We start from the raw sequence: 16658 nt of genomic DNA on the forward strand, positions 1-16658 counted from the left end.
AATTAATACCAGTTAGCATTAGCACAGTACAAGAATCCTAAAAACTGCTTTAAGGAACTACATATGTGTTTTTTCTTTTGAAAAGGGGCTAAAGAATGGAAAAAGTTTGCCCTCCCACATTCCCACGGACAACGAAACGCCCCTTTTTGTGAAAACCCTTATTAGCTTAACCTCAAACACCAAACTAGCCATGCATGTCGTACATAACGACAACAATGGTGGGGTAAATATTTGTGCTGCATCTGTTCATTAACCAACTTCAAGATTAACACTCCTTGTGGTTTGGTGTTTGCTATTCTTGCTTTCTTATTATGTTTAGCTCTAACCTATGAACATGTCCCAGACTACATGTTTGGCGCCACCTACAGGTCTGGGGGAGTAAGGATAGCAATTTGGGCTGCCCTCAGTGATTCTGTGTTGATGAAAACATTTCTGGAAATGGATGTTTTTGAAATTACAACCCATTTTAGAAAAAAAAAACGTTCCAATGTTGACAGTGCCTAACATTAGCCTAACAATTCAAAGTTTTGAATTAGGGAAAAAAGCAGTGTTTATCAAAGTTCACTCTGACATTTCAGTTTGCAGCGCCATGCACTAGCTCCATACAAAAAAACAAAACAGTTTTAAATCTAAAAAATGAATAAGCATCAAAATTTTCTAAACCAGAAAACTGACAGTGCAGCTTTTTCTGTGTAAATTTGCTGTATTTGTACATTTTTAATTTAAATAGGATGTCTAGATAATTTGGCACCATCTTCTTAGCCAAAACACATTTATTCACGTGCATGGCGATTGCCAAATGTATCCCGCAACTGATAAGCCAGATGTGCTTGCACATCTCTCTTTGCGCTATATATATTTTTTGTACCATCAAATTCATAAAAATCTTCCACAATCTACCTAGAAAATATCATGTTGCTTTTGTTTCCTAGCTGTCTGTATTGGGTAACAAAATAAAGAGTGCAGCTAACCTGATGAATAAATCACCAATAGCGTACCGAGTTGTGTGGCGCTTCAGAGCCACACATGGAAACAACTGGATTTGTCTTGTTGGAAAACCGTCTTTACAATATAAACAATAATTATCACATTCTCTAAAGTAGCTAGGAAATGTCTTTGGGGGAGAGATTTGCTCTTGAATAGATTCTGCTCTAAATAGCCATTATTAGCTTAAATCTCCACAATCAACTGCACGCAAGGCATTGGTTTCCTTTAAACACTGTGAAAAAAATGCAAAAAATATCTTCTCATTTGTTAACATCCCTAAAAGTATGATCTTATTTTATTTTTGTTGTTTTTACACAAACCAATTGTAACAGTCTGTCTGGCTTAAGTAAGGAACTCGTTTGTTCCACGCGTCGTCCCTGAGCACATTGAGAGCAAATTACACAGGCAGGCCTCCGTAAACAACATTTACGCCAGAAACCTGCGCAGCGTGTTGGAATGTACGTCATTACTGCGAGCATTTTCATTCACATTTATTTTACACAAATTCATAGTTTCATTTAGTTATGCTGCGTTCGGAGCCACTAAACATACAAGCACATACTCCCACACACTTACAACGCACACACTGATCACGTGACTTCTGCTCAAGCGCCATAAAAGATTAATGAGATACGGTGAAAGCGTTTAAGTCGTAGAGCTAAGAAAACAAGTTAGCACCGTCTGTGTTTTTGAAACTACAACCTAAATTTGAAACTATGCTAAATTTCAGCATGAGACGCCTTTGATAGAGGTCACATAATATGAGCAAACCAAATACTGGAGACAAAAACAATATTACATCAAAACAGTGAAAGCGGTTAATTTTCAAAACAGTATTTCACAAGAAAAACACAAAAAATATTTTGATGCTTTGAACTGAAATCTACGGAGCCCCTAAGGGGACATGGAGAGAAAAAAAAGGAAAGAAATCCCGACTTATTATCTCGAGATCCCGACTTATTATCTTGAGATCCCGACTTATTATCTCGAGATCCCGACTTATTATATCGAGATCCCGAGATCCCGACTTATTATCTCGAGATCCCGACTTATTATCTCGAGATCCCGACTTATTATCTCGAGATCCCGACTTATTATCTCGAGATCCCGACTTATTATCTCGAGATCCCGACTTATTATCTCGAGATCCCGACTTATTATCCCGACTTATTATCTCGAGATCCCGACTTATTATCTCGAGATCCCGACTTATTATCTCGAGATCCCGACTTATTATCTCGAGATCCCGAGATCCCGACTTATTATCTCGAGATCCCGACTTATTATCTCGAGATCCCGACTTATTATCTCGAGATCCCGACTTATTATCTCGAGATCCCGACTTATTATCTCGAGATCCCGACATTTCTGAAAAATCGCGAGTTACTTTTTTTGGGGGGAAAGGCATGTTTTTATGCGGTAAACGTGGGGGAGTGTGTCTACATTGATTATGGAGGACGACTTATATCATTTTCTGCGGTCCAGAGATGTCCCAGAGGAGGATATCATGCACATGCAATTTAGCGTACATCCATCGGTAACCGTGAAGCTGTTCAGAGGACTGTAGCTGGTTATTAATGAATTCTACCAAAACTGCCAAGTCGGAAAAGGACTTGCGCCGAATGAGTCCCCGCGCTCTGAAAACTCTCTTCAGATGTCTCTCACTAATACTAAATCCATGTCTGCTGTCAAGCACTGATTTAATGTGTTTATACTCAAGCCCAAGCTCGAAATAAAAATCTATATATCTACCCCCACAGTGATGGAGGACACCCACATTAGGTCGTTATGTACTGATGTCGGGATCTCGAGATAATAAGTCGGGATCTCGAGATAATAAGTCGGGATTTCTTTCCTTTTTTTTCTCTCCATGTCCCCTTAGGGGCTCCGTAGAAATCAAAACCAGAATTAAGCCTGTAAAAGTTGCTCTTTTTCCCCATGAATCAATCGCCTTCAGAGAACATTCTCTGAGCTTCGTCTTTCCAAGTAGTTAAAATATTTTAACATGACTTTCATGAAACAATGCTACATCTGCCTGCGGCCACTATTTAAAGGGGCGGTATTATGTAAAATCAAAACATTTTGAGCTTTTTATCATGTTATAATGTTAGTCCCTCATATTAACATACCAGGATTACTCTCTTGATTTATTTTTTTCATGCACATTTGACAAATCCTTTAAACTCCCGTGGCAACCGTTCAGCTGTTCAAAACGCCTGGATAGACCCAGGTCCGCCTTTGAGAAGCTCCTCCTCGGAGCTGCGGTTTCTCAGCTTCTGCCTCACAGAGCAGACACCTTCAGACTAGCCAGCAGCAATTAGCTGTCCTCATTATAGGAGTCATTTGTCTGTGAAACGGTGGTTAAAAACGTTCTAAAAGGGTTAAAAGAGGAGCAACATTGTAATGACTTCCTGAAGGCGGAGTTTCAGAAAAAGCTGAAGTTTTTAAAGAGACAGACGCCCAATTTCAAGGTGTTAAATTAGTAATTAGTAAGAAAGTAAAATTTCTTTAAAGTCATGATTCATGTTTCCAGGCTCTATGTGCCTGGAAAATGCATAATACTGCCCCTTTAAATATGATGCTAGAGAAGCTCATGTAGTTTTGTAAACTTAATTCTGTTCTTGGGATGTAAACTGCCCCACTTCTTTTACGTAGGCATATAATAAAATCATACTCTCACACACTTTGTGATGTGTCGCATGACAAACTGTTGTTTCTCATCAGCGGCGCAACATTTGATAAAGCGCACCGCTCAACCCAGGAACGAGATCCAGGCCTCATACGGGGGTCGTCCTCCGGTTCGCCCCGTTTTTCACATCCTTCTGGAAACAGTTGTGCACTTGTAAAAACCCGGTATTCCTCTCGGGACTGTACGGCCCCGCGGGCCCACTTCCGCCCTTCAGAGGGTCCCTGCTCAGAGTGTACATGGATATATCCCCCATGGGCAGACCCATCCCCAGCCCCACGCCTCCAGACCCGCCGCCCATCTTCATTCCCACGGGGGAAGCTTCGCGGGACGGGTCGGTCGATCTGGAACTGGAGCGCGAACGCCTCCGTCTGTAGCGGTAGCTCGGTATGCGGGAGTACGGCGAAGAGGACGAGGTGGCTTTGATGAAGTCCCGCTTGCCCCGGAATCGCGTCTCCTTGTTTTTCTCGATGTAGATGTTGACGGCGAGTACGCCCACCGACTCCGCCACGATGAAGGAGAGGGCGCCGAAGTAAAAGGACCAGCCGTAGTTGTACTGGTTCTTCTTGTCCTCGTCTTTCTTGTCGCTGGGGTCCCCGGCGTTGCTGGAGATGTAAACAATGATGCCGATGATGTTGCTGAGGCCTGTAGAGAGGCACAGATGGTCGTTGGTAAAAGCTAAAAAGAGAAACTCTGCCTTCAGACACGTCGTATAAATTCTCTTGCTTTCTGTTGTGACAACAGCATGTGGGTGTAAAGAAGACCGGCCCTTTCCGTGTTCTCTGTGATATTTACAAGAATCACCAAAAAATAAATAAATCTCTTTTTTGTTCAGAGTATATTTGGGTGGAATACATTTAACATCATAAACCTTGTGTGTGTATGTGATGCCAGCTGTCAGACTTGTCCTACCTGCAGCCACAAACAGGATGCCTGCACTGAGCAAGACGTTGTTCTTCCTGGTGTATAAACGTCCAACTCCGACACACAGGCCACCCAGCATCAGGAGGACAGTGCTGAGAATCGGAAAGAGGCTCGATGCGCGAACTATACCTGCACCAAAATGACAGAGTAAAGCAATATGTAATATTAATGGCCAATGTTAGTGTGCTTAATGAGGGCACACACAGTGGATGGTAGAAGTGTTAAACCCATAACTAACCTGCCTGCAACCTTTTACGGTTTTGTCTTCTTGTAAGACAATGGGTTGTTCTCGAAAATGAGGCCAATCCTGCTGTAACAACTGGACTTTGAGTATCAAATACACTTTGAATTAAAATCAACAGGTGTTTCAACACATTAGTGTTTCATAGTAGTTTGTTTTCTGATGGGTTGTACAGGACAAACATCATATTAATGGTGTAAAAATGAAAACCTGGCATTTTACAATGATTCACTCCATGTTAGCTGATACCACCCCTATCCAACTGTATGACCATGTCTGCTTTGTTCCCAGCACACAGTATTAATTTTTGCTTTGCTTGCCATGGCTTCGTGGCTTGAAGGTGGTGAACTGCTGCCAGACAGGGTGTGGGAAATGTGGGGGAGGCTACCACATGCTGACTGGCTGATTCATGCAGCACTGAATGCTAAATGGTAAATGGTCTGTGCTTGTATAACACTTCTTCAAGTCCGTAGGACCCCAGAGAGCTTCACACTACATTCAGCCATTCACCCATTCATGCACACATTCACACGCTGCTGACTGACACTCTGAGAAGCATTCTGCCCTGCAGACTACAGTAACTTCCACATGTTATTGTTTTCACTAAGTCTCTTTTACTTCACCTAAAAATGTAGTAACGGCATAGTGCAAATAATTCTGGTTTTCATAGTTCACAGAAAGTTATTCGGCGTACGTTTAAATTTGGTGTTCTTTTTAAGTTGTTGTGGACATCATGATGAGATCCAGAGAACCGTCCGAGGCTTTAAGAAAGAAGACTGTAGCAGCTTATGAGTCGGGTAAGGGATTTAAAGTATGCAGAATGTAACTTTTATGAATATGCTTTTTTTGACACTGTTAAGAAGTCATGACAATATGGCACAAGACAGATAACCTATGCAAAAAAAAAAAACAAAAAAAAAAAAACGAGCTGATATGTCTTCTTCCAGTGCTTTCAGTGCTAACTAGAAACAACCAATCAGAGCCAGGAGGCGGGTCTTAGCGCTGTCAATCATTCCAATGTGTGCGCCACTCCTTCCACCTTGCTCTCTGCTACGATACAGCTCCAAGGAAAGTGGGTTAAAAGGAACGCACTGCTCTAGAAGAAACAGGATAAAATTTGCCAAGAAATACCAGGACTTTGGAATAATGTTCTTTATGGAGGCGAGTCTTGAATCGAATTAGACTGAACAGATGATATACAGGGTGGGCCATAAGTTGCCATACATAGGAGAATGTAAAATGTATATTTCTTTTATATTTTAGATACCCAAGAAGATACGTTTTGACAAAAAAGCAAAGAATTGAAAATATACTAATGGCTGGATTGGGAAGCGCTCCAGTGGTTTCACAAAACTTTAACAGAAAACATGGAACGAGCGTCACACACGACACTGTGGCAAAACTTATTTGCAAGTTTCAGAAAACTGGAAATGTTGCAGATCAACCACGAAGTGGTGCAAGACATGCAGCGATTACACAGAGTCCCACAAAAATTAAAATGCTTCTCCAATATAAAAATGCTTATTTTTTCTATGTATGGAAACTTATGGCCCACTCTGTATGTTTTCTTCCATAAAATGGCTAATTGGACTTATATTATGGGTAAGTGCTTTCCACCATGGGATCAATCATGTATAAGAGGGTGGTGGACAAAAATGTGAGGCCATCTGTGAAAAGAATCCCAAACAAAACAAAACCAGTTTAAGCCGGAGTGGGACCAGACCCTGCAACGTGTCAATGACCCAAAACACACCAGCAAAGAAACCAAAGAAAACTAAGAAATGGAAAGTTTAGGGCTAAACTAAAACCGAGATCATTATTCTTTTGGGAAACCAAATAAAAACAGGGTCAGTATTACTAATATCAATACCAATACCAATATTTTGTATTATTTAGGTTTGATATATTGTCAAAATTCTAACCTTCAGGTGTTTTTGTGGTTTTTCCCATCAATTATTTCCTTAAAACATGGGACAGAATTTGAACAAAGTTAAAAGTTGCCTACAAAATACTTGAACAGCATATTAGCACGATAAACAGAAACGATAGAAGAACAAAAATAAATATGTGTTCATTATTTCCTAGAATAAAGTGGAAAAAATGATCATTTAAGAGCTTATCAAAACAAAAAACTACATTCCAAAAATAAGTTGAGATTTCAAGAGGGAATTAAAGTATTGTTCTTACCACACTAGTATCGATTTAATACCGATACAGACTTGGAATCAATATTGTCAATATTTTGGATCAATCCGCCCACCTCTACTCCAAAGTGGTTGAAACCAGCAACTATGGACAGATCCTAGTTTTTTTTCCTCAGGTAGAAATCTAATTTATTATAATTTTTTTTTAATGAGAAACCCAAAGTTTACTTTGATAGTTTAAAGTGAATTAAACTAACCATTATGGTGCGTTCACACCAAACGCGTTTTGAGCGTCCGACACTCCACATAGATTTTGAATGTAAACCAGATGCGCTTGTTGCTCAAAACGCTCAAAATAAGATCACATGTCAATTTGTGAACCTTTCCTAATAAAGAACTAAGTAACTTAATGGGATGCCCTATTCATAAACGTATGAAGCTAAACCCATCTTTTTTCATGAAATTAGATTTTGGCATTCATATGCACGTAAGTCAGCTTTGTTTTACACGATCCCCGTTGCTCATCACACAACGCTTCATTTTCTAGCAGAGCTGCATCCCATCATGACATCAGGCTTTTATTGGGGGGGGATAGAGATGTCATGACACATTAAGCACTCTTGTGATAACTCCATCATCACAGAGGGGCAAAATAAAGACGGTGGATTAAAAGCTGGAGTGTTTGAAGATGAAGCGGTTGCACTGACTTACGTAAGATGTACTCTGAGCTGTCTGTATCGTAGTCGTTATCCTCCGGAAAGTGATTGATCCAAAAGCAGCTTCCCCTGTTGATACCTGCGAAGAAGCCAAAAGCAAAGGTAAGACTGGAAAGTAGGAACCGGTGGACACTGAGATATTCTTCCAGCCACGTTGGAAACCCCAGAACAAGATCGAAAACACTTAAAATCTCCGCTCTCCCAAAGCGCTTTCCACTCAAAAGATCCAGTCTCTTCCCTGAGAAACATTTCTCCATACTTTTAAGAGAATAAAACATTGGCAGATTATAAATATTAAACGGTTAGACTTTGAATTAAGACTCTGACTCCAGTGTTTCTGCCATTCTGACACGTGAGTCTTTATTTTACGGTTAGCTGCCAGCACTCTTACAACAATATACCGAAGCCCCGGAGGCACAAGTTTCACATGTAGGGGATCATTAACATGTACCAAAGCCTGGAATATGGCAATAAGAGGACCAGACAGGCTGGAATGCAAATCATACTCTGGAAGAAAACAGCAGCACGTTAGCTTTCGGATAGCTCTGCATACCATTTCAAAGTTTCATCATTGTGGTGACGAAACACCACAATGATGAGGCTCCTTCAGTTCAGGAGTTTCAGGATAATAAATTAACTGTTCAGCTTTAGTTCAGAAAGTAATGGCTAAAGATTTTTAGTCTTCGCAAATCTTCAAATTCCAAACCAGTTGCGCAATTTGATCGGACGTAAAAACATGTATAATTAGGAAAACCTTCAGACAACTGCAGCATGCACCAACACAATTTATTTATTTTCCTGTTGGTAATAAACCAAAACACCTTTCAGTGGAGTAATGATCTGCTGTAAGGAAAAGTGTTTGACTCTTATCCAGAGGCGTAGGAACTGGGGGGGGGGGGGGGGGGGAAACGTGCCCCCCTCCCCAAATATTGGAGGGAGGCGCATTTGTCCCCCCCAATAATTTCACCGCAGTTGCAAAGAATATATGATTTTGAAATGTTCTGCTTTTATTTTGAAGGCGCACCACAGCGCCTTCAGCACAGCGCATCCTCCCTCCTCTGAATGGCTCAGCATGTTTAAATTTGTGTTTCTCAACCTTCTGAGAGCCATGGCTCATGTTTGACTGGAAAGTGAAAAATGAAGTTATTGAATGAAGAGCTGGAAAGTGAGACTGAGTTATCAGAGAGGAGCTGAGGTTTCTGTTAGATGTGAAAAGCATAATTTGTAATTATATTTGTAGGGCAAACTGTTGCACTGACGTAGAGTTATTCAAGAAGAACAAAGCTTATTTTTTTTAGATTTTATCTTTGTTGGTCAAACTACTGTACTGAGTTTAAAACTGCTGAGTCCCATTTTATTGGCTATTTTTTACTTTAGAAAGAGGCAGAATCAGTTCAATTGCCAGTCAACTTTTACCAATGCATTTTTGACCAAAAGTCAAATGTATTTTGACCAATAAAATATATCAAAATCTGGTGGCTAGCTTGTATTTATCTTGCTAATTGTGAGGCAAATGACAAAGTGAGGGTTCATCCTGGCAGTCATCTTGCTTGATGAAAGACTGAAGCCATTTTGTTCAAAAGGAAATGGAAGAAGAAGTTTTTGGGGCAATTTGTCACCTTGAGATGACAAACACACATATACAGGCCTGTCACAGTAATCAATAAATCAATTAATCACATGATACTGATCTTTCAGATTGTGTTCTTGCATTATTATTTTGCCATTACCATTGTATTACTTAAAAATGGTCCCAAAACAGCAATATTATTGTTTATCGCAATAACTTCTGGAAGAATTTATCGTCCATCAAAATTTGCTATTGTGACAGGCCTACACACATATGATATATAGTGTAGTTAATTTATTACCAGGGATGGCATAGTTACTTTGAAAAGTAACTTGATTACTCAATGAAAAATTCATTCATCAGCTAGAAAGTGTGCGTCTCTCTTTTCCCTCCATCGTTTGCGTTTGTGTCGCTGGTGTTACACATGAAACGTAACTCCCCAAGGAAAAAGAAGAAAGCAACAATATGTGTTTACTAAAAAAAATTACAAATATAGTAACACACAGTAACTTGGATAAGTAACTTTAATCTGATTATTGGATTGTAAGTAGTAACGTGTTAGATTACGCATTACAAGGGGTCAGATTAGAGTAACGCGTTGATGACACCATTGTTTGACATTTCTGCTCAAGCTATTTACGGATCTGTCAGGTTTTCGATACGTGTCCCCCCAATGATAAACTTGTTCCTACGCCCTTCCTCTTATCAATAACATTTAACACCCGGAGGTCACTTAGGGTAATTCAGGCCCTATGAGGCTCAAAACCAAAATAAGTCCTAGTCGAGTTTCATACAAAGTTATCAGACTTTAGCCGTTTTATGACCATTTATCTCTATTACTACAGTGACTACTTGTACCTGTGTTTCCATTGAACATAAAATTGCGCAAACTGGAATTACGAAAATAAATTTGCTTAATGGAAACACAAATTTTGGAAAGTTTTTTTGCGCTAGGATGAGGTGATTTTTTTCGACTGCATCAAAATGAGTAAAAACTGCAATGGAAACACTTATTTCTTCTCATCACAGGAGTCACGTGATCAACAACTGGATGTTGCTACTCATGGAAAAGACGAAGAGCTGGTAGGAGGACGATTGGGCTTTTAATGGCGTGTTGAGTGAAGAAGCTTATTCACGTGGGATTTTAACTGCGTTTCTTACCCAATGGAAACACAGTGATTGCGAAATTGTGTTTTTTTTTTTTACATTAGTGGAATATCAAAAAGGTTTTGCGAGCATTTGGTGATGGAAACACAGCTAATGATAAACGTGGGCAATATATTCTGCGCGTACACTTACTGTGTCCAGCTTTCGGTATTTGGAGTTGCTCAAGTAGATTTTGAAACTCATAGCTTATTTATGCGTGCGATATATGTTAGGCTCTGAATCTAACAAATCTGGGATTTCCCTTCACGGTTCACGGTTGAAAGAAACACTAGGTGACCCACTTTAGTTTAAAATCAAAAGGTACAGAGATTCTTAAGCACACAAGGTATTCTCTTTGTTAGCGTTAACTGCAATATGTGACTCAGGTTCAGCAAATGGCTGATCTTAAATGAGGCAGATCAATATTGGAGAGAAATCCTGATGAGGGCTTCTTCATTAAAAACATGACCCAATATAAGAAACTACCCATCAGGTTCATTTAGGAGTGTAACAAACAAAATATCTTTACAAAATAGTTGGTTAGTCCTTCACTATTACCCTATTTTTTGTGGGAAATAACTTCTCTTTTGTTTTCAGCAGACTCTGAAGCTCCAGTGTGGCTCTGCCTTATTTAATTTATCGTTATGGAAGGGCTATGAGCTCAGTTGGTGTTAAAAACTCGAAATCAGCGAGAGCACCGACTGATTAGCTGCGTTCACTTGACTGTTTAATGTCTGCCTGATTACCTCTCTGTATGCTGTGACTGCGTCGCGTTTTGCCGTCTCACAGGCAGCTTTGACTGTTGACACGCTTTGGTACGTGATAAAAAAAATTGCAATCGCCCAAATACTGACAGACATATAATGACCTGACGAGATGAGTAATGTAGAGTTAAGTTGTGTTATTTAGTCCCTCTGCTGCTTATGTTTTGCATGTGATTCTCCTCGGTGAAGTTAGCATTTTTGTGGCTGACGTCTGAGACAGCAGGGAAAGGAAATTAAAGAAATTCGGGGATTAAGTGATGAAACAGGCTCAGACTGTTTGCTCCCCTATCTCAAGCTCTGTCTTTCAGTTTCTTTCAACAGTCATCTTGTCTTTTTCACAGCACTTTCTTCCTCTCTCTCTCTTCACCATTGCGGCTCAAACGCACACTTCCCCGACATGTTTCAGATTGCTTTCCTCTCTAAATTTCCTCCAGCTTCCTTTTTAAAATGTATGCCTCAAACACACACCTTGAATTAGCACCGAAGCTCAATCAATGTTTTATTAACATGCTGGCTGAGTACGTTCTGAATTTATATTGCGTTCCCTTAAAACTTCTAAGTTGGGGTTTTTGAGTTTCTGTTGGAAAAAAAAATAAAAAATCCCAAGTGGCATTTTTAAATCATCATCAGGGTTTGCTGTGCTTCCGTAGTTAGAATCAGCATCACGTTCATCTCAGCCACCTTCCAGTTTGAAAACCAGTGACTTACAGTATAAACACAGCTTTACAACATTATGTATGTGACTCAAACAATGAGATTAAAAAGGGTAAATAAGCAGCACATCACCACAGCTTCAGACATTTTTAAGTGAGGATTTTGTCGGATTTTTAGATTGAGTGTTGAGATTCAGGTGAAATTGCAACTTTCACTGGATTTTTCCAAGTTAGAACTGGTAAAAAAAAAAATATTAACAAAAATGTTCTGTCCTGGTCACAAATTCAATTTCGCAGTGTTATTTCCAGAAAGTGTTAATGTCTGCAGTGATAAGCTGTTTATTGGGACCTCAGTTAGTTTGTGTCTAACTAAATGAATGTCAGACGATGCAATGTGCAACGTCTGATATCAAAGTCTAGTTTCACTCCAGGTATTTAAAGATATACATTGCCTGTTTTTCTAATAGTAGTTAGCTTGGTCACAGAAGACAACCTTTGTTTTACTCTGCATGCTCTGGTTAACGATTAATTGATTGCTAAATTAGTAAGACGATTATTTCAGTTATCGATTCATCACGATTAATTGTTCCAGTTCCGATATACTGACACACAGGGTGTTATTGAAGAAAAAAACGGTCACTTTAGTAACACAGTAATACAATAACATTGTATTATCCAAAAGTTGCATCCTCTGTAGAGTAAAAGATGGCCGTTAGGACTCGAGATGTGCGCAGAAGGCCAATGAGGAAATAATCGGGGGTATCGCAGCAGAACCGAGGACTGTGCTGCTCACACAGTGAGCTCACTGGGGGAGATGTCTCCCCGGGGCCCATTTGTCTGAGAGATTGGAGCCCATCTTTTATTACTCAGCGTAGCTTCACCATAGCAACCTCCAGCCCCCACCTCCAACCTCTACACGAGCCAGAATCACATTTCTATTGCCGCTCCTCAGAGGACGCCTTTGACATCTTCCTGATGCGTTCAGGAGCCTGACTAACACACACAACCTCTGACACCCAAGATTCAGCCACAGTGGAGAATATGGAGACCTGTTAATCATCTGGATTTGACCGTGTGATGTCAGACTTAGTGATAGGTGCACTACTTGAGTCAGAGATCTTTCTTTAGCCTTTTCACTCGAGCGCTTAGCTGCATCAAACCTCCGACTTGCTCTACAAGGCGTGGCGTTTGTATGATTCCTCCAATAAAAGTCAGACAGTGTCCCCTTAAGCTTAGCCAATTATTTATGCTGCTCATTTTACCCAATATAGCTGGTAAGACTTTAAATCGCCTAAAGGCAGGGAAATCCACTAAGACACAAACAAAGAAACGCCACCGAAAGGCGATCGGAGAAAGTAAAATAGTGTTTTAATCTCCTTAAGTTGGCAACACGGTTGCCTGCTTTAACATACCGAACCACAGACAAAACAGTAATTGGAGTAGTTTTGTCTGTACAGATGTGTTTTTGTATCAAATGTGCTTGTGTGAAAGACAAGAAAAAACGTCTTAAGAGATTTTTTTATTTTTTTTCAGCGCCCCTCTTCAGCCTTAAGAGCTGGCTGGGAAGAGATGTTTAGGAACACTCTGCAATCCATTTCAAGTCTCTTGCAGCTTCTTACAAAGTGCAAGGAGAGGAGGGATGGTGTCTTTTGATTAACTTTACATGAAATCCATAAATAGCATTGCAATTCTTTTTTTTTTTTTCCCCCTTTCCACATCAAATTCCAGAATGACTCATAATAGTACAGACATTGAGCCTGGAGTATGACTATGACTATAATGACTGTATTCATGAGCGTATGATTAAACGTCTTGGAAAGTGTTGCCTCTTCGCGTCGACTCCAGCAGCCACAACACTGTCAACTCTCAATGAGTGACAGATGCTAAACGGATGAAATGCAAACCTCTGAGCTGTGCTCTGATGTGAAAATTGAAAAACAAAGAATACGTCATATTTACAGAAATTGTTTTCTTAAACTGCTTGCAGCTGCAGAAGTAATCAAACCCTTTTTAAAAGCCTAATCTGGAGGTTTCAAAACAAAAATCTCTTTGATGGTTTCCGGTCGGGCATTTCAACAACACCAAAGACATTCGCCTTAACAATTATGAATCTGAATCCTTGTGAGGTTATCTGGTAATTGCTTTGCTGGTAAGTCTTATTTGTAAGACTTATTTTTGTGATTATGAAGCACATCAAAGTTCACACAAGGGATTCCTCAGGGCACAATTCTCACGCCACTTTAATTTTGTATCTATGTTTCCACCTAACGTCCTCACTGAGCATTTCGTATAAAAATAAAAATTAAAAATCCCTGAACGGGGCAACACATTGGTCAGTGGTAGACCAAATGCAGACGCTATCGTCCTCAACGCAGTGGTCCGCGGTTCGATTCCCAGCCTCTAACCGTTTGCTGCATATCTGCCCCTTCTCTCTCTGCCCTTCTGTTGAAAAATGACCACAAGTGCCAAAATATATATATATATATATATTAAAAATATGTCTGAACAATGTTGTTTAAAAGTCAACAGAACAACAAGAGCAACAACAAAATAAGAGGTTTACAAATGCAAACCCGATTTATGTATAATTTACATTTATATAATCCATTTTTGGATTATGTAAATTAACCAGAGTCAATCCAAGTGAAATACACTCGCAGTCCAATTCAATCCAGGTATAATCCAATATGGTCAGAGTGAGGCAGTACAGTCAGTCAGCCCTAATTACAGACTCCATGCTAAAAATTAGCTTCAGGAAATGATTTAGCTCATATCTTATTAACAAGGCAGAAATATTGACCTTCTCTGACAAACTACTTAGGCATGAACGTGAAGGTGTAATTAATATAAAGCCTCACCCCTGTAGCTACTACGATTATTATTATTTTTTAAATTGCATATTCTATTTAAAATCATAGGGCATTAATGCTTTGTTTTTCATATTGAATTTGTAAAATGACAACTACTGTATGGTCTATTTAGTTTATTTCGTGTAATTCTGCAGGCAGATGCGTGGCCAAGAACTCTGAGGCTGAGAGGCGTGTTGCCTGCTGAAACAGCTCAGACCACCGTTTAACTTAGAATGAGACGGAACAGATCTGCCCTTATGAAAAACTCTGATGTAACTCTGCCCTTATGATGTCTCCGCTGGGTCCTACGCATAAAAAAAAGAGCGAGGACAAGAACAAATCGGTGGGGCAGCTTCAGCTCATCCCAAAAGCTGCTGCCAGGGTCCTGACCAACACCAGCAGCATGGATCTCGTTATACCGGCCCTCAAATCAGCGCACAGTATTCTCAGAACCAGAAATTATCAACGGGAGACAATATTCAGGAAAAATTCATTTCCCAGTTCTTTTCTTATCAAGTCTTGGCTGCTTCAAGTCTTTAAATTAGCATTTTATTTTTATTTAAAGTGATTTTTGTTGTTCCTTTTTAATTTTTATTATTACTTTATTCATTATGGGTTTTTTTTCTATCTAATACGTTGTTAAAAACTGGTGCCTTGCCTTAAAATATGTGGCTTTATATGTGGCTGCAAAAACAAAACAAAAATCACAGGGAAAATTCCAGAACTGAGACAAAAGGACAACAGAAATGACAAGAATCAACCAGTCATGGTTCCAGTGACTTGGCTTCAGTCCAAGTAGACGGTCAGTGGAATGTGCAAACGTCAAAATAAAATAATACATAAAAAAATATCAATCTATTGTCCAAACAGAAGACGCCCAGCGCCAGAACTCCTCAGGGATCAGAGGCAAGCTGCAGAACTAAACTACAAACGTCTGCTGAACAAATGGGCTGTGCTTTTTTTATGGTTAAGAAAAAAAAAAGATGACTGATCACTAAAATGATGATTTCCACCCCACAGCATAATTGTTGACGGAATTTAGTTAGGCTTTTAAACATCTTCCTAGTTCTGTTTTTCTTCTTCTTCTTTTTTGAACAGTCAACTTTTCACGTTTAACTTCAATTCTGATATTTACTTCAAAGAATGAGATACAATGTGCGCCAGAAGAGAAAGAAAGGAAGATATAGAAGTCTCAAACCTTAGCGCTCTTATATATATATATATATATATATATATATATATATTTTTTTTTTTTTTTTTACCTTCGATACAGCAGATCCTCCACAGTCCGGAGTGCGTCAGGTCCCCTTTCACTTTCTTGGTTTGCATCTGGGTGTCGTCAGCGGTGACATTGGTGGCGTTGCAGATGTACGCCCGGGAGTAGAGCCAGTAGTCGGTGCCGATGGCGATGGTCATCAGGCTGAAAGCGGCGAAGGCCCCCGCGATGGCCAACAGAGTCTGAACCCCTCGGTCACACCATGCCATGGCGTCTCATGCTGTGAGCATCCTCCACCACCAGCGGTTTACGCACGCAACGCGAGGCGCGTTGATGCCCAGTGGAGAAATCGCTGGCTGCTGCCAAAAACCAAGAGTCGATCCTTTCTCGGTTAGTTCTTCCTTTTCCTGTTGTTTTTTTCCCTCCTCCTTAAACTTCAATCAGAGTTCTGTACGAGAGACGCGCGGAGCTCAGATCTGCACAGCTTCTTTTATTATTATTATTATTATTATTATTCCGCTGAGGGCGACGATTAGAAAAGCCACAGGTGGAAATAATAATAATGAAGAAAGATCTTTTGACGAGCCTGTAAAGTTTTTTGTCGATAGATTAACAGTTTAAAAAAACAGGAAAGGAAGAAAGAAATAAAGAAGAAGAAAAAAAAAACAAATATGCACTAACCAGCCGCAGAGACGCTCCTCTTCACAGTTTACTGTTTGGCATTAAGGCGCACAATGGATGGCGCATCCAGGCCACACCTTC

General features: G+C 39.9%; 1 protein-coding gene across 1 annotated transcript; it reads right to left on the reverse strand.

Moving 5' to 3' along the window:
• Positions 1-3506: 3506 nt before the first annotated feature.
• cacng4 (calcium voltage-gated channel auxiliary subunit gamma 4) lies at positions 3507-16617 on the reverse strand. The gene is made up of 4 exons (XM_023333457.1): positions 15943-16617; positions 7694-7777; positions 4586-4726; positions 3507-4318 (listed from the first exon to the last, which is right to left on the reverse strand). The coding sequence occupies exons 1-4, from the start codon at positions 16163-16165 to the stop codon at positions 3765-3767; spliced, it is 1002 nt and encodes a 333-aa protein (XP_023189225.1). The 5' UTR covers positions 16166-16617; the 3' UTR covers positions 3507-3764.
• Positions 16618-16658: the final 41 nt, after the last annotated feature.

Source organism: Xiphophorus maculatus, chromosome 5 (genome assembly GCF_002775205.1).
Source record: "Xiphophorus maculatus strain JP 163 A chromosome 5, X_maculatus-5.0-male, whole genome shotgun sequence".
NCBI classification, from domain to species: Eukaryota; Metazoa; Chordata; class Actinopteri; order Cyprinodontiformes; family Poeciliidae; genus Xiphophorus; species Xiphophorus maculatus.